The sequence below is a fragment of the Taeniopygia guttata genome, chromosome 1 (assembly GCF_048771995.1).
Source record: "Taeniopygia guttata chromosome 1, bTaeGut7.mat, whole genome shotgun sequence".
Lineage (NCBI taxonomy): Eukaryota > Metazoa > Chordata > Aves > Passeriformes > Estrildidae > Taeniopygia > Taeniopygia guttata.
In genome coordinates, this window is record NC_133024.1 from 58,405,328 (window position 1) to 58,429,216 (window position 23,889).

The 23,889-nt window shown below is 40.9% G+C and overlaps 1 protein-coding gene across 1 annotated transcript; it reads left to right on the top strand.

Moving 5' to 3' along the window:
- Positions 1 to 270: 270 nt before the first annotated feature.
- Positions 271 to 23,247, top strand: TNFSF11 (TNF superfamily member 11). The gene is made up of 5 exons (XM_030272128.4): positions 271 to 773; positions 8,856 to 9,023; positions 15,475 to 15,520; positions 15,603 to 15,701; positions 20,897 to 23,247. Exons 1-5 carry the CDS (start codon positions 555 to 557, stop codon positions 21,316 to 21,318), a joined length of 954 nt encoding a protein of 317 aa, XP_030127988.4. The 5' UTR covers positions 271 to 554; the 3' UTR covers positions 21,319 to 23,247.
- Positions 23,248 to 23,889: the final 642 nt, after the last annotated feature.

Consider the following 23,889-nt stretch of genomic DNA (forward strand, 5'->3'; position numbering starts at 1 on the left):
TAGGGGATGTGGAGCCGAGGCGCACGCTGACTTCAAACACCGGAAATTTAGGGGAAAGGGACCCTGCAGATGCAACCAGGGGCTCAGGGAAGCCTCGCCTGACGGGGCCGCCTGGGTGGAGCGCAAACCTGATTGAGGGAAGGGTGAGGCTGGGGCAGGAGGCGGCGGAGGCAGGGCTGTGCCCGCGCGGCGCTCAACCCCGCGGAGCTCCGCTGCGCGGGGCGGAGCAGCGCCGACCGCCATCCCCGGGCGACCTGCCCGGCGGCGGGGGCCGGGGCACCGGGGGCAGGGGCGGGCCCGACCCGGGCCGGCGGGGGCCGGTCTGTGCTCGGGGAGGGGAGGGGAGGCGAGGCGAGGAGGGGGCGGCGGTGGTGCGTGTGGCGGCGGCGGGTGGAGGGAGGAGGAGGAGGGCGGCAGGGGCGCGCCGCCCGGGGCTGATTGGCCGCCCCGGTTATAAGAGGTGCCCGGCGGGGACGGCGGGGTTGTTTGCAGGCGCTGGGGAGTTCGGCGGAGCCGCGTGTGGAGCCGTCGGAGCGGAGAGGAGCGGAGCTGCGATGCGTCGCGCCAGCCGAGACTACACCAAGTACTTGCGCGGCTCCGAGGAGCTGGGCAGCGGCGCCGCCCACGAGAGCGCCCCGGCGCCGCCGCCGCCCCCGCCGCCCGCGCACCCGCACCCGCCGCCCGCATCCCGCTCCCTCCTCGCCGCCCTCGTCCTCCTGGGGCTGGGGCAGGTGGTCTGCAGCGTCGCCCTCTTCCTCTACTTCCGAGCTCAGGTAAGCGGGAACTGGCGCGGGCGCTTCCCGCGGAGGCGAGTGCGGCCGTCTCGCACCCTGCAGAAGAGGGCAGGGCCCTCGTGTCGGTGCGATCGAGGGGATAAAGTAAAGAAACACAGAACAAAAAGTTTTAGAGCACACTTATCTGTCTCTGAAGTTGATCCAGTTCTGAGAGGAGTCGGGTCAATGGGATCGCAGTGTCCTCCCAGCATGTGCTGTCCCCAGTCACTGGAGCTGCTCAGTACGAGGGGTACCGGGTAGCGCTCCGGGCATCGGGGGCATTTTGGGGTACAGGCCTTCGCCGCAAGGTTGGATATGAGGGGTTCCCTGACTCGAGAAACAGGTTAGTCATGATCCTTCACCTGAAGTCTTACAAGGTTTTTAATGATCTCAGTTTTCCACTGGTGAGAATTTTGCCATTGGATATTAGACAGAGGCTCTTCACCCAGAGGGTGATTGGGCCCTGGAGCAGGCTCCCCAGGGAAGTGGTTACAGCACCAAGCCTGACAGTTCTAGAAGTGTTTGGACAATACTCTCAGGGACATGGTGGGATTTTTGGAGGTGGTGCTCTGTGGGGTCAGGAGTTGGACTCGATGATTCTTGAGGGTCCCTTCCAACTCATAATCAGTGATTCTGTGACATGGCTGAGGTCTTTGGCTGCCTTAAATGTTTCACCAGCAGGAGAAATTGCTTTAAGGACAAAACAGATCTTCATGCAAAAGCACTCGGGATGGTTTGTCACTCGGGCTGCGCAGGGGCGCTGCAGAGGAGCGTGTGCACGTGGGTTTCGGCCAGAGGTGCCTGCCACAGCTCAGGAGCTTTTTCTGGGATGCTCGGGATTTCTGGGCGAGAGCCGCACCTCACCTGCCAGGCCTCAAGTGTGCCGGGATGCCTCGGAAGAGGCAGCGGTGCGTGCCGAGAGGAGCGCGGGGAGGTATCGCTGTGGGGGCAGATAAGGTGATGAGCGGTTGGGCTTTCGGAGAGAAGAGGAGTCTGCTTCCTGGAAATGGCTCGGCTGCCTGGATTCCCTCGCTGCTGCATCTCTTACCCTGTAAAGCTGAGCCCTCTCGGAGGAAGTGGGGAGCTGGCAGCTAGTTGGTTCTCAGGACTAGGTGTTAGATTTCTGCTTGGCTCTATTGTCGGATGCTAGCTAGTTCTGTTGATGTGGGTCTGACTGCCGTCATGGAAGTGGTGCTTCTGTTGTGTGTACTTTTCATTTGAAGTCGGCAGAGACTGGAAACCTGTTTCTTTCGGTTTACTTTCTAGGTAGAGGTACTTGATCTGAGGTAGCAGGCTGGATTTCCTAACTAAGTGCACTCTGAAAGCAGGTGTTGCACAAGTGTATACCTGCTTAATCAGATAGTGACTGTCAAATACACAGTACTGCTGCTGATAACTTATTATGCAGACTAATTAATATTTTCTTACTGACGATGGCTTTGTGTTTTCCATTTTTCGAAAAATAAAATGTAACGGCAATACAGCACTTAGTTAATCATAACTTATATATTTCAGAAGAGTGACATCTAATTTCTGGGATTCATTGTAAAGTAGCTTAAAGCTACTTGTTTGCTCGACAGTGAAATAAATTAATGCCTGCTTCATCTTGTGACAGGGGAATGTTTTTCGCTCCAGATGTTCATGAACCTGAAAAGACATTCTTGTCAAAACATAGCTCAGAGATGCACAGCTGTACATTCATTAGGGGGCTCGAGAGCCATTGCAATCAAATCAGCTAATCAAAGTGTACCCCCTTATAAAAGACTCTTCCTGATAGGTACATGTCAGGGTTTCATGTGTGCCTAACAAAGGGTAAAAAGAACCATAATGGCTATTTTTCTTCTGCTTCCTTGATTTAAAAACTTGCATGGTTCAGGTGTAACTCTGCATTTGACAGCTTAATTCTGTTGCTAGTTTCTTGTTCTTGTAGATTTGGAGTAGTGCTATTGAATGGAGTCTTTAGTAAATTTGAATTTCCAAAATATCTAGAAGAGGTGATATAACTCAATGTAGGCTTGACTGAAGTAATTGTCTAAAAAATTTTAATGTAAAAAGTGTAATCAATGGAAAATAGGATAATAAGTATACTCTTGAATTAAGTACATAATTCACTATAAGGAGGTATGATAATTTGTGTTTGTTCACCATTTTAAATGGTGAAATAATATAGATGGAAAAACATAGTAGGTCCTGCAGAAGTTAATTCTTATTTCATGCTCTTAGAGATTTATTTTATTTAAATGGGACATGATCAGGCCTCTTTCTTTTGAAAAAAAAATTCTGTGAAGTTTGATTTTATTAAGCTACTTCAATTTGGCCTTTTCAGTGTAAATTTCAGCTATCTTAAGTTCATACTTTAATAACAGAATTTAATTATTTTTAATTAATTTTGTTGAAATAATGAGGTGTTAGTAGTAGAAGCTGTGCATGAAAAGATTTGAATTGTTTGCTTGGTAAATTAAGCAAATGTGAATTAGAAAGATTTGACTATATAGGCTGATATTAAGAAATTATATATCTTAGAAGCTTTTAAAAACCTTATCTAAGAGTCTGAGTAAACTCTGAGTCAGTTTTACCACTCACATTTTGTCTGTATTTGCATAAAATCATTTGGGCTGGATCATGACATAGTATAAGTTGAGACAATAGTTGAGGTTTTGGTTTTTCCTTAATTTTGTTTATTTTGTGGCTTGAGCATTTGGAATTTCACAAGACACATAACTAAGACTGACACTAGGTTTTCACGGGTAAACATATGTTTGTGGCCAAGAAATAATGCAGTGCCATGCAAGTGAGACAATGAGTTGGTATGTCGAAAAAGAAAGAAAAAAAAAAAAGCAACATGTTTGAATTTTACCAGTATTCTCATAATAATGTACTGAAATGTAAAAACATCAGCATGTTTTATCCTTGCTTTTTGATCTATCCTGTGCAGTATACTGAATCCAAGAAATTAAATGGTAAAAAAATGTATTGGTCTTAAGCATTTGTTTTGCCTATACTTTGAGGAATATTTTCTCATTATCTATAAGAATGCCATGGAAATTTAAAGATACTCAGAGCAGCTGGAGGTCATCATTTGATAGAGACTCATGCATAGCACAAGGTGAGAGAAGTATTTTCTTCAACTTTGACTGATAAATGCTGAGGTACAGTCTCCAAAAGCTTAGCTTCTAAGCTTTTCTTTCTGGCCCATTTCCTTAGTGTGCTTAGTAGGATTCTGATCTAACACAGACTGAGCTGGAGGGCAGTGAAGAAAATTGAAAGTGCTCAAAATTAAATTGGTGGCTGAGTGTCTAATGCCCACAGTTTAAGCTAGACCTCCAAGAGTGTGCACTTTTCCCATTAAAAAAAGTCTGTACAGATTTCAAGTATTCTACCAGATTGAAGAGTTCACAGTTGGATACATGGTGACCTGGAAGCCCAGTTTTTATTGTCATTTCATACTTATGTGGAATTCTTGTGGTATGTTTTCAAACTATTGCTTTTCAGACTTCATCTGAAGTTTTGTGAGCACTGTGGCTAACAGAAAAAACAGCTTCCTGAGGATCAGTAACATCTTTCAGAAGCCTGAAAGGACCCCTTCTTGGTGCTTAAGAAAGGTCATGGAGTGCAAAGTGATATTTGATAGTCTGGAAAGTGGTTTAAGTTTGAAAAGTACAAGTATAGATTGTAAACATTTATTGTAAGGAGTAAGTATTTAATGCAATATTGTAACAGTGCATAATTGTTGCAAAATTTAATAGCAAAGATGAGTGGAATGTATTGTGTCTTTTAAAACCAAACTGAGTCTTTTTTACATCAGAAAATTGGTTCTTAATTCTGTAAGTTAATTTAAGCCATGATGCTGTAGTTCATTTTGGCTGCCCTGAAGTGGCTGAATAGAGTCCAGAAATGCAACTAGAGTGATGAGAGATGCTGAAAACTGGGGGCACTGAAAAGTCTGACCTGATTTCAAGGTCAGACAAAGTGGATATTAAAAATAAGCTAGTTTAATTCCTCTAGGGTATTTAGGATACTTCACAATTTATAAAGCTTTCTCCTTTATTTGTGTTTGCATCTTGATATTTCTTTCAGATATTAGATCTTTACAACTTTTTGCTGAAGTTGCCCTGCCCTGGAAGTTAGCAAGCTGCTTTTGGTATTTCATCATAATTTTCTCATTCTTTAGAAGTTCCTCTCAAAACACATCCTTGGAAGTTTTTCTGTGCATCACTACTTCCCCAGTTTTGATCTCAGTGCTTGGAAGTGCTTGTTTACAGCCATGGCAGTTCAGTGTAAAGACTTACGATGCAGGATTTCTGAGAAGTCCTTTTCAGGCAAGTGGGCTGTTTTTCATAGTTAAATGTGGTGAAGACTATTCTTGAAGGTATTCTTTGAAAAAGGTGAGGGCAACAGGTGGGTTAGCTAGTCCCAAGATCAGAGTTTCCCCTTATCAAACAGTACCTCTGGAGACTTGCAGTTTTTTGTCAGGGTGGGCTGCACAGCTCCAAGCTGCTGAAACCATCAGCTGCAGTGTTTCCATTAAGCCTTCAGTCTTTCACATGTAGGTGCAGAGATGCTGGATTTCTGTCTTAAGACTTGAGCAGATAAACTGTAATCTGAGCAAGGGATTCAATGCAATCTGCTGTTACTGTTGTGATACAGTGTTGTGTGACACATTTGCATGATTGCTCGTAGCAGTGAGTCTATGCTTGCATGATTTGTCATGCTGGACACTCAGGCCTTTACAAGTTTCATGATCTTTGTGCTACAAAACCGAGTTTTCTTGCTTGTAATTCAGAAGATGTGTTTTATTAAATCCAAAACTGGGATAGCAGTCTCTGTCTAGTACAATTACTGATACAAATTAGTATGTATTGGCAGTTATTTGCTGTAGCTTTCTGTGTTCTATTATATGATTTGTGTACAGGGGAGAAGACTCAGATATACAGATCCTGTTAAGAGACATCAGTCAGGTCTCTAATGATCCCAGCATGAGAGGTTACTTTTGAAATAATGGGTCCTGTTTTGGGTCCCTTGGTACCAAAAGTATATAAAAAAAATGGAAGGTGTCCAGCAGAAAACCACTGTTACAGGTAGGAGCCGTAATATGTAAGAGAATGGGAGAGCTGGATTCTTTGACAAAGAACAGACTAAGGTGAGGGAAGCTAATCACTGTTTTTAGCTACCCGAAGATAGGCTCTTCAGAAGCATTCAGCAAAAACAAGCACAGTCATAAATTGCAGCAAGGAGAGCTGTAGCTGGATGTAAAAACCAAGGATTTTTTTACACACTAGAAGTAGTGAAGTTTTAGGACAGTTTGCCCAAAGAAGCTGAAAGTTTTCCTTGATGGACATTCCCCAAAGCTTGTCCAAGCCCTTAACCCACCTGGCCCAAGTTACAAGTTGGCCCTGCTTCAAGCAGGAGGCTGGACTAAAGATGCCCAAAGGTACCTTCCTACCCAAGTCATTCTGCATTAACTGTCTTTTAGCGGCTGTTGGTAAACATTTTGTACTTCTTTTTTTTTTTAAATTTTAGTTTACAGGTAATTTTCTGAATTCTGAATACAAGTAGAACATAGTGTGAGAGATCCTTGAGAGTGCAGTTTTACAGTCAGTTAAAGCTAGTGCTGCCTTCCTGATACTTCATTCTTATCCCTGTACTGACTCTGATGCTTGTCTGATGTATCTGGAGTGACTTGGTTTTGGGAAACTAATCATAAAGGAAATTAGGCCAGCAAAAATTCTTCCCTTGTTACTGATTTGGAAGAGGAGACTGAAATCCAGGAATTAAATTCTGTGGTGAAGGGGGTCAGAGCAGAGGGATGCTGGTTTAGATCTCCTTATGCAGTTAATGAGGCTGCACTGCACTAGCTCACTTCAGAAGTGAGCGTTAGTGTAGGTTTTTAGCACTGAATTCATAGAGCTGCAATGGCTATATACAGATTTTCTTTGGGGATTCAGCTGTGTCAGGCCATCACAGGAAGATGTTACTGCCTCCAAGCCATTCTGTAACTCATCACTACCCCTCTGCTCAAAGCTGTGGCATCTTATGATCTTCAGGTGAACCTTCTATGCCTGTTTCATTCCAAATCTGCAGGGATGACTGAAACAGCTAAACCAGGCTACAGGAGCTGATACTGATCTGAATGAATTGGGCAAAGAGCTTTCCATGTGGAGACTTGAGCAGAAGGATGATGATGGAGGAGGCAGCATTTGGTACTGCTGTCTGTGCAACAGATGTCTCTCTGCTGTGTGTTACTATTGGTGGTGTAGACTTTAATTCAGCTCTGTAATCCTAACCTTACAGTTTTAAGGTTAGTTAAGGGTTTGAATTTATGTTCTGTGAACAAATGATATGCTTGATTCACTCTGGCTGTTTTGTATTGTGAAAAACTTCCTTTTGATATGCTGTTTTGTTCAGCTCTGTGTTAAAGGAAACTGAACACTAGATACTGTCCATAATGTCTTGATATTTCTGCATTGCAATTTCAAATAGCCTTTTGTAATTCTCAGGTAAAAGTGTTTTTTCCAATTAAGAAAGATAGAAGTAAGTGTTCTTTAATAGGCCAGCAGATACAGTTAGAGAACCTAGACTAAGAGTTTGAGTGCATAAACCCTTCTTTAAGCCTGAAGTAAAAGCAGAATAAATGTGAGTTGAGAACAATTTCTGAGAGTCCTTGGCCATCTCTGAAAGATAGTTGTTAATCTCTTCAGTGTAAAGGATGTGGAGTAAAAAGTGAAAAAAGGGTGAAATAGTTTAAATAGTTTTTGTGCAATAAAATTCTGTTGAGGTACAATCCTAATCCTTGGATTGTCTTCCAATTTATCTAAGTGATAGAATGCAGGATTTAAAAATATACTTAATTCAGACACAAAGAATGATTGATAAAAATGTCTTGCAGGTACTCTAAACTTACCATTCCTTGTCCAATGATGCAGAGCTGATTTGTGGTGCAGTTTAATCATCTTTTGGTCTTTAACTTTTGCTGTCTTGCTGTCTTTGTGACTATTTCACTCAGCAGTATCTCTTGCCACTGTCATGGTTTAATCCCAGCTGGCAACTAAGTCTCAGACAGCTGCTCACTCTCTGATGGGATTCTGCAGAGAACTGGAGGAGTAAAATTTTATCTCATGGGTTGAGATAAAAAAAAATTTAAAAGGTAAAGGAAAAGCTGCACACACAAAGGAAGCAGAATATGAAGGCAGGTGTTTAGCCATCCCTAGGACAGCAGGGCTCTACCACACATGAAGTGACTTGGGAAGACAAATGCCATCATTCCAAATGTCTCCCCTTTCTTCCTTCTTCCCCCACCTTTATATACTGTGCATGATGCTATATGATGCCATGGGGTATCCCTTTGGCCAGTTCTGGTCAGGTGTCCAGGCTGTGTCCTGTCCCAGCTCCTTGTGTAGCCCCAGCCCTCTCTCTGGTGGGGTGGGAGGCAGAAAGGGCCCTGACTCAGTGTCAACCCTGCTAGCTGTAACAAACACATCCCTGTGTTGCCAACACTGTTTTGATCACAAATCCAAAACACAGCCCCATGCCACTGTACAGCCACTGTAAAGTAAACTCTATCCTCAATGAGCACATCCATAAAACAGCTTCAGTAATAGCTGACTGACAGTTTCAGTGATGATACCATTTCAGTGATAAAATGGGTTCAGAGATAACTTCGGTGTCTTCTCTTGAAAATGATGTGCTATACACACACACACATACTTTCCCCAAGTTTCTCTACTTGACATTCACGTGTCATCTTACAAACAATAGCTTTTGAGGTAGGATAGCTGTGTATATTTCTTGCTAAAATAACTGTGATATTGCCCTGAGTGGTTGAAATACAGAATTCAAAATTATTTGCTTTACCATAAGAGTGGGATTTATCTTTAACTTTTGAAAGTCACATATCTAGTCTAAGCTAATGAAATAGGCAGCACCAGAAGATAATTTGTTCTCCTATCTTGCATGTTGGTTGGATGAAATAAACCTCGATGTTTGGAGCTGTTTCTCTTGACACTAATGAGAATTTAGATAATAAACTTAGCCAGGGTGGTTGAAAAGTCTCTAACACTTAGAACTGTGTTGTTTTTGTTTCAGATGGACCCTACTAGAATTTCAAAAGAACATGCACACTGTGTCAGAACACTTTTTGGACACCAAGAAAGTACAGATTTGCATGATGCCCCCTTTGAAAGTCAAGAAGTGAAGTTAATGCCAGAATCCTGTAGAAGTGTGAAACAGGCTCTCCAAAGGGCTGTGCAGAGGGTAAGTGGCACAGACAATGTGTTTCTTTATTTCATGGTCCTGTTGAAACTAAAACAATTTTTCTGAAATCTTTATTCAGAGGTAAGTTATATGAATTATTTCCTGGTGTATGAGTAACACCTGATGTTTATTCAGGATTGTATTGTATTTGCTGATGATTCTGGTAGTGGCTAGCCAATTCTGTATTCAAGTACATTTTATTAATTTTATTTTTCTTTTAAGAAAGGAAGACTTGAAGTTGTACTAAGAAAAGTGAAGTTAGTTGATTCTGACCCATTCTGACATGTGGGTGGGCCTGAACAGTAGTCATTTATGCTAAGACTTGTATAGGTTTTCCAGATGCTCATAACAGGTGTCAGTTCCACATTCTTTTCAAGGGAATCCTCCAAATAAGATTCTCTTAAGTCATCAGCAAGCAAAATATTGCCTGAAGGAAAAGGAGATAGCATTTGCTCTCAGTTGTTCTTGTTTCTTAGTCTGGAGTCCAAAATGAGGGTCAGTTCCTGCTTTGGTTTTGCTCCCTTTGCCAGTATGCAGGCAATTCTCACGCTGGCAGAAGACCTACTTGGCTGTAGTGTGATAACTGGGTGGTCTTTGTCCAGGAATTGAGAATGACAGGTTGTTCCCAAACACAAATGACAAAAGAAGTCAACCCTAATGAAAAAGCCTAGGCAAGCTGAAAGTATGCCACAATCTCCTTTTACTGCAGTTACTGCCTTTGATCTCTTTTTGTGTTCATGATAGTGTTTAGTGCTAATTATGGGCTGTGTAACAGATGGATGTCTGCTATGGTTATTTGGTTTTTCTGGCTTATCAGGCCCATTACAGCTATACTGCCTCACATCTTCATAGGACTGGCAGTTTTGCATTAAGGGTATTACATTAGATTTGAGCTGTACTCACATATGTTTTAGCATGAACTGTACTTGAGTTAAATTTTCAGCATTTGAATTGTGCTAATATGATATTTAGTTTTAACAGAGAACTCTAAGTACGTGTCGTTTTGTGGACAAAACACAGAGACACATGGAGTCTATGTCTTGTCCTTTTTGCTAGCCACCTCCTTCAAGACCTTAAGGGGGAAAAAAAGGGTTATGTCTGTAGGATGTCCTCTTGCATTTTTTAGAGCCTCTCACACTGCACCTACATATGTGCTGTGTGCTGGGCTGTTCCTTCACTCATGATAGTGGAAGGAGCTTGTTGCAGTAAGTCAATGGGGAGCCCTGTGTTCTGGTCATTTGCTGCTGGTTACTCAACAAAGGCACTGGCTTTAGCTGAGGCTTTATATCCTGCCAGTCTGGATGGAGGTTAAATGCTGCAATGTCCGTGGCTGGGATAAGTAGTGAGTAGGGATAACTTTTTTGGCTGATCACCATTAGTTTGAGAACAATAAAGTTTCCCTTGCCAAAGTAATTAGACTCTGAATTTCTTTTGAATGCAATGGAGTTTATTAAGCAGCTGCACCAGTGGTCTGGATGCTTTGTCATCTTGTATCAATGACAGAGAAAAAAATAGATAGGAAGGTGGTGACCTGAGGCTTTTTACATCTTTTTTTGGTACATCAGAGAAGTGAAAGTAACAGTGTCAAGGCAGAATTATACTTTATCATCATCTGTAAATTCTGCCTTTCAGTCATCCTGCTACAATGAAGAGCAGAGATGCAGCTATAACTTACTTGCAGTTGCACACGCTCCTTTGTGTGTGGATCCAGCTAATGTGACTTAAATGAGATTTCATGTTGTCTATGGTTTCTTCACTTTCCTTAAGGAGAATCTAACTTGTGTGTTTTAAGAACCAGTATCCTTATTTGAACTGGCAGCATGCTGAGTGACTAAAAGGGAACACTTCAAAATACCATTTATGTTTTTTGATTTTTCAATATATTATCTTTTGCAATTTGAGCTGTTCAGGAAGTGAAAATAGACAAATTTCTTTTGCTCAGGTTTATGGTCTGGTTACAGCTTCTGGCTTCCTGTGCCAGTTCTTATTGGTTTTCTTTGCACACCTGTAGACAGAGTGCTTAAATGTAAGGCAGAGGTTGATGTTGAAAGTGGAAGTGCTCTTATGAAAACCAGTGTAGTAGGGCTGCAAGATCCAATCTAGAAATACTTGCCTCCTGAAAAAATAAGGATTTTTCTTTTAATCAGAATATAATCATTGATTCCTTAACATATTCTGTGATAAAAATTCTGCTTAAGGAGCAGCTCACTAAGTAGAGAGAATATTTTCAATATTGCATATAAACTTTCAAGCAGACAAATAATATACTTTCCTAGCCAGTCTGTTTGCTTAATTTTTTTCCATGTAACCCTAAAAAGCTTTTGGCAGTCCAGATGCTCTAACCACAGTCCTTATGAAGTCTGTTATGAGCCTGAAGTAGAAAGGACTACAAACATATCCTGGGTCAATCCATAAGTAACTTTGTTTGGCAGTGCTCCCAGGTTCTAGCTGCTTGTGGAGTTCAGGCATAAGCTGTTCTCCCACATGGCAACAGAGTGCTTTGCTAGATCTCCAGGGCAGCATTTATAAAGAGATCTATATACTTAGCAGACATTTAAAGAGCACATAGTTATGGACCAAGTAAAGGTTTCACAAGTGATTGCTGTAAGTTGTTAAAATTGCACCTACGATTTTGTAGGTTTCCATCCTACAGTCTTACATGCCTTTTTTTTTTTTTCTGCAAGCAGTAGACTACTCATTTGGAGAGGGGTTTTATTGCTGGTCTCTAAACTATAGTCTGATGAATATAGGTTCATGTACTTTCTATTTTACTTCCTTTCTGATTAACATTCTTCAAATTGCTGAATTTCCGGCAAGAGAATCAGATACGTCTTCCTGGTATGTGCTGTACTTAAAGCTCTTGATAAGAAAAGAATCAAGTGCATGAAGAAGCTGTAAGACCACATCTGAAGCAATGAGTGAGAGTCCAGAAGTTCTCTTCTCATTGGTCTCAAAAGGGTACTTAGAGCTGCTCAAAGGAGATGCTGAGATATTTAGATAAAAGCGGAAGGAGACTAAAAACCTTTCACAGCTGTCATGTCTTCAGGTGTAGCCTTGTCTCTGCATCTTCAGCATTGGACAGAAGTTCAAGAGCAGCAGTTATTTCTGCAGCTGGTTGTGGATGAAGTAGAGAGCAGTTCCTTACTTTCCAGACACTTAAAACATGATTTTTAGCTTTAAAATGAGAAAGTTTTGGAGCTTCTTAATGGCCTCTTTTTTTTTTTTTTTTTTTTTCTGATGAAGGGAAGACATGTTTTTCATTTTTGTGACTAACTCCTTGTCTGTTGTTTAAACAGTGAGTGTGTGGAGGAGGTTGGAATGTGGGAAGCTGGCCAGCAGAGTTGACTTGGTGGGCAGTGAGCAAATGACAAAGGTGTGCAAGTGCAGCTTGTCATAAGATTAAGAGTGGGGTGATTTTTGTGTACAGTTCTGCTAAAAATAACTGAACAGCTTGGTATCACATATGCATCTGTGGATGGCAGTTTAAGAGAAGTTGCTGGTAATGTTTGTCAGCAGTTTTCATGCCGTTGTAGCAGTGTCTTAGTCACAGGTTCTGTTGAGCTGTTTCTCTCACCTTAATGAGTCTCTACATTGTGAGTAAGTATGAGACACCTAAGAACATTCAGGAACTAAAAAATGCAGTTGATACTTCAGTGATTTGAGAAATCACAGTTCTTAGTTTCTTGCAGTAAGAATACCAGGGGATTTTATAATCCCATTAAGAGGCTACCTTCAAACATCCACTGAAAAATGTCCTTCAGGGTCAGAAGCAAATACATAGTTAAATGCTTTTCTAAGGTAGGTTGTATATCAGCACCTTGGAACTGTATGAACATCAAGTAAAAAAAAAATTAAATGTTTAACTGCTTATTCTTTAGGAGGAAACCTACAACTCCATATCTGTTTTCTAGGGACTAATTAATGTGTTTTGTCTTCATTTTAGAAGTTGGGGCAACATAACAGAAAGACTATCAAACTTTCTTGAGGCTGGTCAGAATCAAGTAAAGAACTAGTCTGGAGCTTAGAGAGCTGCTGTAGGATTTTGTTTTCTGGCCACAGTCTAGCCCTTCTGATCCAGTGATAGGCTTATAGAAGAGTCAATGAACAATTGCCTCAAACCCCCCATCCTTGGGGTTGTTAGTGCCATGTCTAACCAGTTGAGCTAATCATGAATTCCAGACAAGGAGAGTTGTGGACTCAAGTCCTCCTGGGTAGCTGTCCTGCTTACTGCGTGGTGAAGCTGCAGATGAACAGCACCACCACCAGTTAGAAGGAGAGCAGCTCAGACTGATTTCATGAGGACCTAAACCATTCTGTGTGGAAGATGAGCTGAGACAGGCTGCTGGGTTTCAGAAGATGAGGTATTCAGCTGCTTAAGCTAGAGCATTTTCGGAAATGTGCAGAAGCAGAACTGAATGCTCCTAAGAAAAATGTAAGTTAAAACTAGACTAGCGGTTGACCAATTCAGGACTTTCAATAGCTGAGCAATTATCAATCATGGGATTTTTCTTTTTTTTGTTTTTTTTTTCAGTACCAAATCTAGATAGTCGGAGATTAAAATGATTGGTTTTGGATCTGCTCAGTAGGCTTTCCAGGCAAGGACACTATCACATCATCTCAGAGGAACGGATATTAAAACAAACTCCACATCTGAGAAGTTTCCACTAAGAAAGCAAGAAGACAAACATGTCTCTCCTTCAAGGGAAAAAGGGTTGGGATAGGTGTGCTGCAGTAGTCTCTGAGAATGTGGTCCATCTCCCAGGCTCTTCTTGCCTTACATCCTATTCTCCTCAGAGGCTTTTGTCATTTTTCACAGTACCTAGTACTTGCATTCTCTTGCTATCTCCCTGTTTCCTTCTAATGTGTGGCTAGTGGCTGATGCTGACGTGCAGCTCCTAGAATTGAACTTCATTTTTGTGCTCCTAGAACTGACATTGAAGTAGGAAGATCAGAGAAGCAAAGTGAATGTAAATGCAGGAAGTCGATGCGAGATTTGCTGGTTTTGAAGTTGTGATTCTTCTGCTTTTCTTCTCGTCTTTGCAGAAAAAAGCATCTTCATGATTCTTATCCATGAAATCAGCATATCTCAGCTGAAGTATTATGCTTTGATAGTCATACTACAACTTCCACACCGCTGTGGCTTTTCATTTTGGTTTAACATTTAAGCACCTACTGAAAGGGGAAAGTGAGAGTAATGAATACACCAGCCAAGGCACTAGATATTTCACTGCGGTTGCAAAACTACATAAAAGCAGGACTTCAGGTGTTTTCAGAGCAGGGTTTCAAATTCTGAAACACCCCAGTGATTGAAAGCACAGTGGGACTTTGCTGATCTCACCAAATCTGTCATGTATTTCATATGCATGGATTAAATCATGCAAACAGCAGTGTGCGTGGCATAAAGATGAAATAAAGGACCACTCCTGGGTTCAAAAAGGACATGACTTGCTATCTTCAGCAAAATGTTTCCTTTTACTAAACATCTTCTTGACAGCTCCATGGTATGAGGTATTCAGAATAACAAACATATTACCCCTGTTTTTTTAGAAAACAGATAGTCATGGGGAAAATGGAGACAGAACTGAGGGTTGGACTTAATACTAAGACTCAGTCTAGGCTTGTAACAAGAACAGGCTGCTTAAATTTTGAAATCTGCTGTTTGTATCTTTTTCTCAAGAGGAGTACAGGTGTGAATGATTAAAAGCAAGGCTTTTTGTGGTGCCTGATGCCTGCATTTTGTGCTTTTCTTGGGTCTGGGCAGCATAGGTCTCTTTCGTGTTAAAATTTATCTGCAGCTGAGAATTACATACTTTAAAAGTCGGGTACCCAGTCCCTTTGGTCTAGTATGAATGATACTTAATCCTTCAGTTCCTGCATACCTTGTTAGAAGTGAGCCTTGATTGTAAAGCCTTGTAGCCTTCCCTGTTGGTGGCCAGTGGTGAGGCGTGGAGGTTTTCATGCACCTCATCATAAATGAAATTGAGAGTTTAGCTATCCTTAGTTGTTAGAGTGATTACACACTAGTTCCTGTATAGAAATGCCTCTTTCTTTGCCTTTAGACTCAAAGTAATTAAATCAGTTCATAAATTCCATTGCTTGATGTGATGTCTTCTTAACAATTATTGTTCCATTATACTTAGAGAAAGATTCCAAGTACAGTAAGTAGAAAAGGTTTTAAATGTGCCTTCACTACTACAGTAAATCATGCAGTGATCATACATACTAGCATTTCTATCCACCTTTATTAGAATTACCAAGTGACTAGATGTAATTTGATTGTCTATGCCTGTTACATAAATTATCATATTTACATGGTTCATATCCCAGACATCTGAATGTGCTGCAGGTGGAACAGTGTCCCCAGATACATGCACAGAGTATGTAAGTGTGCAAACTAAACATTGTTACAAAACCAAGAAAATATCAAAGCAATGTCTCCTTCTCATTTTAGGAAGTCCAGCGTGCTATGGGAAGAACGCCACCAAGACCAGAAAAAGGTAGGTATTGGTTTGTGAATAAGCAATATTTTAGTTCCTCTACACTTGTCTTTTTGGGATAATGCAATTCTTTTATCTCTAGCTGCAATGGAGGCATTAGGACTTGAGCTGTACAAGAGGAATAAACCTGAGAAGCAGCCATTTGCCCATCTCATTATTGATGATAAGAATATTCCATCTGGTAAGTTCGATTTTTAAGTGAATACTTCCAATACTAATATAAATGTATTGAAAGTGAAGTATATTAAGATATTTCAGCAAAACATCAACAGACTGGGATTTCAGAAGTGGCTTTTGATAGTGAAAATAAATTGGATGCATTAAAAGATTTCAGGAGCAGCATGAGTAGTGGTAAAAGGAGGATGGCTCCCCTTTGTATCAGTCTCGTGCTGATTATAAACGGCCTTCATTTCAAATTGCCACTTTTCTTGACCAACCCCTTGAGGGGCAAATCCTGCCCCTTTGTGCTGTCTTCAGATGAGGAAGGAAGATCTACATTAAATGCTTTCCTCTAAAGTTTCCCGTTTTCCTTTGGCCTGTAGGGCCCATCAGTTTTCACTCCCACTGGACACCAGCCATCAGGATGCATGGATACATACAAATATGTACCAGCACAAACATTGCCCAAGCTACTGAGCAGGGGGAAAACATAGTTCTTGTGGCTTTTATCTGCCCCTGTGGTAAGAGGATGGCATTCTTTTATCTTGCCAGAGTTCTTATTTTCTGCACACAAGTATTCAGATGGCTTTGTGAATATCCTTGCTAGCATAATATGAGGGAACAAGACATGAGTATGCCTTGGAACACTTTCCAGAGGAGAAGATCCATTTCTAACATTTTGAGATAATGTTAGAACAGTTTTAGTTTTTGCCCTGAGGCACTGTCAGTTGAGATTTTTTTCTGTATTCTCAATGCTGTGTTCTCAACAGTTGGTGTGGTATAAGTAAACCAGAGTTTTTTATGAAGCTATTAGGTAGAGGATCTAAGAAGGAGTGCATTGATCACCACTGTCTTCTTTCTCTGAAGATTTATACGTTCTGCAGGGCTGAACTCATTGTTAATTGAGCTATGCACATTGCTTTTTTGTTTTATATAATCAAGCCAAAGGGGAATGGTGTGTTGAGACTTGAAATCTGAAATTTTAGCAGACTGCATAGTAATACCTTGCTCTTGCTCTTGTTCTATTTAAAGACAAAGCACTTCTGTACAGCTTCTTGCCTGGAGGGATAGGATTCTTTCAAGTGCATTGGCATTGCCACAATCAGGAGCTTTATAGCAGAGAGCTTAAACAGCTTGTCAGATGGCAGCTAGAACTTCCACAAGCTTTCTTGTTAGCTCAAATGCCTCCTGACAATCTTCTATTTTAGTCAGCTTTTGGCCTTGACCTACTTTAACAATAGGTCAATAGTAGAAGATTCAGTATCAGTAAACTTGCCTTAGCATTTTATCTTTTGGAAGGTTTCAATTAATTTGCTAGTCATAGAAACAGATCACTTACCTGCAGAAGTGGAGGGTGTGTCAGTGTTACAGCCTGAGAAATCCACCTTTTTCTGTGTGGAATTTATTTGCTGCTTACCTGAATGTTGCTGTAGACTGTAATTTTACAACTGTAATTTACAGCAGCTGATAATTTTTACGATTGTGCATTGCTGCATTAACCTTCAAGGTTGTGGCAGAGCACAGCTATAGGTGATGGCCAGGGAGACATTGTTCTTTTTTTGCTGCAGATCAACTTCTTGACAATGTGATGAACTGTGCATATACTCCCTTCTGATCTGGCTTTTGCCTCTTTCAAAAGAGCATTGCCAGGAGTTAATCCATGAGCACAGTTTCTGCAGCCCTTGTGGGGCATTGCAGCAGTGAGGTGCTGCATCCTTAGGGATAGCAGGAACCCTGAACCTGCTAGTTGTGAGGCACTTTATTATCATGCTCACTGGCATGAGGCAGTACCCACTTGGCTGGGTAGCACAGAGAGTAGTGACAGGCATTAAAGAAAGAAAAATATGTCTGAGAGGTCACCAGGAGTTTTTCCTCTCCCATCATGTTTTCTCTGACTGCAAATGGCAATTTCTATTTTCATCCCCTGATTCTTTATTCTGAATGCCTGAAATCTATCTTAATTGTTTCCTGTCATCCCTGAGTGAACAGATATGTCCTTAATATTTTAAGGTTCTCTACTGTCATCAAACTCATCCAGAATAAACAGTGGCAGGGAAAAAAAAAAGTCTTCATCGCTGTCAAGCAGGATTTTAAGCAGTTTTCTGCTGAACACTCTTCATGAAGGGGCACTGAGTGTCTGTGAGAGAACATTTTGCTTTGACCTGGTTCACAGTAACGTCAGGCCTCAAGTGGACTTTTTCAGCTGGGGGGATAGTGCAAGAGAGGGGGGAAAGTAACCTTTCTCAGATTGTGGTGTCCCCACCCACCCTTTGGCACAGAAGCTGTAGTGGTTTGGTTTGCTGTGTGTATTTTTTAAGTTTGCTGCCTTAGGTTAGAGCTGGATGCTTGCTGGTTGGTTTTTACCAGAGCTCACTATAAATGCTACCTAGGTTTTAAATGAAAACAGTGAATTTTGGTTTATAAATTGATTACAGAAATTAGTCACAGTTTGAAGGGGAAAATAGCAAACAGAAATAATTATAATATTAAATATATCATTTGGGGTGTGAATTGATACCTTTAGCTGTCTAAGGAAATGCTGTAGTATTCTTAGCTATTTACAGCTTCAGGTTTGACTTAGCTGTCCTTTGCCTTCAAAAGACTTTTCAGAGCGAACAGTACTTCGGTCCTTTTACAGGCTTTATTTATCCTTAAAACTACTAGGATGCAAAGAAATGATCAAAGCAGGTGTCCTTTCTCTTCTGTTCCACTCACATCATCATCCTTCTTGTTAATTAATTTTATTTAACTCATTTGTATTAGTCTTAGTTCAAGCTCACAAAAAAGAAAGATATTGTTTTTATTTATCTTCAGTTTTGAGAAGAAGCATGCATTATCTTGAATTCTTAAATAAAGCTTTTTGCCCTGTCTGGAAGGCTATTTTGTTCATTATCCCCCAGCCACTTCCTTCTCTGTCAACAGGATTTATCTTGTGCTGTTTTTTCATTGGTTCCAAAGTAAATTATTTCCCAGAAGATACTGTATTGCAGCACTTTCGAATGTCCCATGGCTTGGGTTGTGTGTCAGAGTTTCTGATACATAACATTCGTGGGCAGCAGATCTGGTACTTACATGCTCCAGTTTCCTGCACCTCTGTGTTTCAGGGTACTGATTGTTTTGATGTCTCCAAATCTAGATGTGTTACCACCAGCAGCGCTGAGCACCTGCTCGCTCCTACCATTACAGGCTGCATGGCATAACTCCTGCCAGAGCATCTTCGTGCTGTGCTGCTGGCTGTGGCACGCCTCTTCTGGAGCTCTGAATTGTGGCAAAATGCCTGTCTGCCTCAGCACACACAATCATAGCGTTATGATCTAGCTTGGAACGGACTTCCAGAAGTTATCTGTACAAATCCTTTGCTCAAAACAGAGAGGGTCATCTCCCATCATCTCTTGGCCTGTTCCCCATAGCATCCAAATAGTGTAAACAAAATTCACCCAGAGCCCCTGTCTCAATTACAAGCGACTGTGGCACCTATTTGCTCTCTTTTCCCTTCTTCAGCAGAAGAATCTTCCACAGAGGATTTCTTCAAAATTGCAGCTTGACTGGCAACTAAAATGTTGACTTGTCAGGTAAATAAAATCAGCCTAGCAACTACCCAGTGTGCCACCAGGCAATCATGGCATGCCTTTCTGTTCCACCATAGGTTTGCATTCCTGTCCTCTATCCAATATGCTTCTCCTCTGATCCAGGCAGAGATTTCTTGCCTGTCCTCTTCATCTTGAAGGCAGCCTACTCTCCATGGGACAGTATTTTCTCCAGAATTAATGCTGTGCAGATGAAGCCCTGTAATTTCCTCGTCTGTTCCTGGTACTTCAGAAGTGCACTCCTAACTCAGAATATTTTGGTATCCCTAACTCAGTATATTTTGCAGGTGAATAATTGCAGGCTAAGAGACTTAATATCTTGTTGTCTCTTCCAGTTAATTGGTGGGTTTTGGGCAGTTTTTTTGAGGCACTGCAGAGAAGATGACTTCTCTATCGGGTTTTGCTTTCATAATTTCTACCTGGCTGCGCTAGACCCATAGGGGAGCAGCTACTTGTGACCTCCTTTGACAGTGCTTTTGCTTAAGTCTTTGTGGAAGAATGCCAGAAGGTTTTTGTTCTGGGCTGCCGTTAAAGTATTCCTCTCACATGGAAAAGCTGCTTGCCCTTGGCAGTTAGGGGAGATTCATGTCTCTCAAATCCCTCTGTTCCTACTTCCTCTCCCTTTCTACACAGACCCAGACCAGGTGGGGTCCTGGGGCAAGCCTCTGTGCATGCTTGGAGCAGAGGGCACTGTGCCCTGCTGTGTGCCATGGAAAGTTTGCTAAAGAAGGACTGTTTGGTTTGATGTTGGGAGAATAAGGTACTGAATATTTCAAGCAGTCATTTAGATGCACGGGGAGGCTGAGGTGTGAAGTTCTCTGGTACCTGTGTGAGCCCACTGCTGTGGGAGGCAGCAAGTGGAGTCAGTCTTGTGTGCTGAAAATTACTAATGGTTCTAATGGTTAGGGGGACAAGTTGGCCACCTCTCATCTCTTGTGTTATGCCCTGGATGTTACCCTGAATAACAGAATGTTAGTGGCTTGTGCCTATCAGGAAGTTTGTCATAAATACTTGAAGTGCTGTATGAAGTCTAGGCAACTTAGTATGTGGTACTAAGGATGCACAACTATACTGACCTTTCCCCATCTTTTTGATGGTATCAAATGAAAATATGTTTACCTTTCTACCACTGCAGTCACAAGAACATAAAATGTGGATGGTTTCATAAGCTTTCTCTTTTTGGAATTGCCAGTTCAGTATTTTTTCTGAATTTTAGTTACTCCTTGTCAACACCTACACATTGAAGACATGTAACCAGTTTTTCACATTCCCCTCAACTGTTTGTAACTTGAATAAAGTTTTAGGTGGAATGCAATGCCTGTGCAGAGTTTGTTGCATGGTTGCTTAGCATAATCAAACTATAGGCCAAGCAGTTATTCTGTACCATAGTCCAGCAGGTGTTCTGCTGGAATGGCACAGTTATAAGTACCAAGCAAGGTCTGGAAATGTATGGTGAAAAGAGGAGATATTTTTAGGAATTTTTATCAAAATTGTTTCATATTCACTTTAGCCTATAGAACTCCAGTTGCCATTGATTGAAAAATCATAGTGTTTGCTTTCTAAATGTTGAGGTTTATCAAATGTTTATAAATAATCTCATTTCTTTTTTTTTTTTTTTTTTTATCTCCAGGAACTCGTAAAGTGAACCTCACATCCTGGCATCATGACAAAGGCCAGGCAAACTTATCAAATATGACATTCAATGATGGAAAACTAATTGTTAATCAAGATGGATTTTACTATCTTTATGCCAATATTTGTTTTAGGCATCATGAAACTTCAGGAAACTTGACTAAAAGAGGGCTTCAGTTGATGGTTTATGTGATTAAGACAAACCTTAAAATAAGGCGCTTTGATGTGTTGATGAAGGGAGGAAGCACCAAATACTGGTCAGGGAATTCAGAATTTCATTTTTATTCTGTAAATGTAGGGGGATTTTTTAAATTAAAATCCGGAGAAATGATAAGTATCCAAGTATCAAACCCATCACTACTGGATTCTTCGCAAGAAGCAACTTACTTTGGAGCATTTAAAGTTAGGGATTTAGATTGAATCTTTCTTTAGCGTGCTGAAAATTTGAGGTTTTAGTTGTCCAATAACAACTTGAAGAACTGAAAATCTTCTGCAACCCAATTACATCTGTATAAGCCATATATCTCTAAAGATATGTTTTTGTCCCATGCAAATTCCAGCAGGAGTCCTGCAAATATATGAAAGGGCAAAATTATACAGTTCTCTTGATGCAGTCTTAAAGCAGTTTTACTTCATTTGTCTCCAATGGCCTCACTAGAGTCATTGTGCCTTTTGCATTGCTGTAGTTCAAATCAAAATAATTAATATCATTGAGCTTCTGTTGCCAAGTTCTGCCCTGATTACCTTTACAGGTTTTGGTGCAAACATAGAGCAGGACAGAACTTGGCTCCCAACTTGCATTTAGGGTTCCGTTTTGTTTGGGTTGAGTGTTCTGAGCCTGAGACAGTAAAGGTTATGAAAGTGTGACTAATCCCATTGCATTTGATGTGGCTTTTCAGATGCTGAGTTAGGGCTGATTTTGCTTTGCTGGATTAGGATCAGAAAACTCAGACCATGGCAGAAATGTGTTGGAGAACACATAAACAGTCCAGCGTAACTGTTACCTGATTAATAGGGCCATTCCAGGAAGAAGGGACATCATCTGGCCTTGCAGTTCTGAAAAGTTAATTACAGGTCATGTTGTTATTGTTGCACAGTTAATTGCAAAATAGATTGCCAAAATATGACGTGCCTTTAAAGTGTTACTTTGTGCCAGAACCTGCAAATACATTTTTTAAACAGAAAGTATGTATTTTTCTATTCTGTAATATCTAAATTTATATTTCAGGTGTAATGTTTTGTGTAAAAGAAATGTAAATTATATTGTCCTATAGTATTTGATACAAAATATTTAAAATCTCTTGCTGTTTGTATATTTAATGTTTTAAACTGTTTTTATGTACAGACATGTTAAACTTGTGCACTTTTTAATCCCAATGGGAAAAATGCAGCTATAAGAGATTGTTTGCGATTAGCAAATGTAATATATATCTTTGTTCTTCTTAACTTAATACATTTTTTTTAAACTTATCAGTATTAAGGGAGATGAAATCATACCAATGCCATGAGTAATTATACCAGAATTCTGGCCACTGGGTGCCTTTCAAACCTGGAGGGCAATTAAACTGGCATGATGCAAAAATAAACTAAAAAAAAAAAAATACATACTAAGCCCCAGAAATGTTTTAGGGGTATTTATAGTTATTGAACAGGAATATTTTCCCACAACAAAATCTGCCAGTGTTAAAGTCTGCAATTGAACAGTAACTTTTTTAGCTTAATTTCCTAAAAAAGTGAAGCTTATGTCATTGCATTGCCTGTTCTTGTCTCCCACTGTAGCTTTTAGAACTCTGCACCCTTCTGCCAGCTTTGGCAGATGAATGGCAGAGTTAAGAGATATTCATGCAGGTTTTATGAGGACAGACAGCTGAGAACACCTCAGCCATTTATACATTTGTCAGTGGCTGGCCACTGTTAATTTTAGCCAAGAGATTAACTGGGGAGACTCCTGCAGCATGAGTTGTCGCGTGTACAGTGCTTGGCCAAGAGAGGTGGGTGGATGGAAACTGAGGGTGGGTACGGGGGCCAGGGGGGAGGACTGCAAATAAAGAGGTGATATTTAGAGCACATCTGCACAGGGGACATCAACTTGTTGGGTAGGGGGATGAGGGAGTGTTTTGAAGTGTTTGTGTGCTCTATGGATGATGTGGGGCAAGCCCTCTATTTATTGCAGTAGGAATCAAATCTGTAGGAATTGGGGCTTCATACAAATCCTCAGGCTTTTAAATTTTTTTTTTTGTTAAAGGAACTGAGTTGAATTCAAGCAATTATTTTATACTGTATAATAAACATTCCTTTTTAATATTAATATTGTTTTCTTACAAAATATATTTCTAAGAAAAAAACCAACTTTGTGATTTCATTGTTTTTATGTGTACCCGTATTTCTTGCGCAGCTTTGATAATTATATTCAGATTTCAGAATGTACATGCTGGATCTGGTATAACTCAAGAAAACTGAGGCATAAATCAACTATTTTGAGACAATTACAATGAATTTTACTGAGTTTTGATTTGGCTTTGGATCTACATACACCACTTTCAAGTCAGGTTAGATTTTTAGGAGTTGGAAATTAATCTGAAAGTGAAGGCTTCCCCATGATGTTTCACATCTAACAGTTGTCACTTCAAACCCACAAATGACTGAGGAATGTGGGGCTCTTATTTTATTTTCAAGGGCTACAAGTCAAAATAATTTCTTCCTAGTATAGAGATGTCCAGTGACAGGCTGGGAGAAAAATATCTGTTCTGTGTCCTAGGGGTTTAAGTCACCCTCTGGGGAGGTAGAGATGGGGGTTCAAGTGGTTTGAAAGTAAAGTTAGACTTAGTAGCTGAATTTAGCAAATGACAGGAGGAGAGCCACCAGCACTAAATGTCACCTGAATGACAGTGTCTGTGGGCTGTGGGTGTGTTCTGAAGAAGGTCTCCTGTAGCATGTGTTGAACCCCTGAGCACAGACTTGTCTGCGCATCCTAAGCCACCAGAGCTGAGA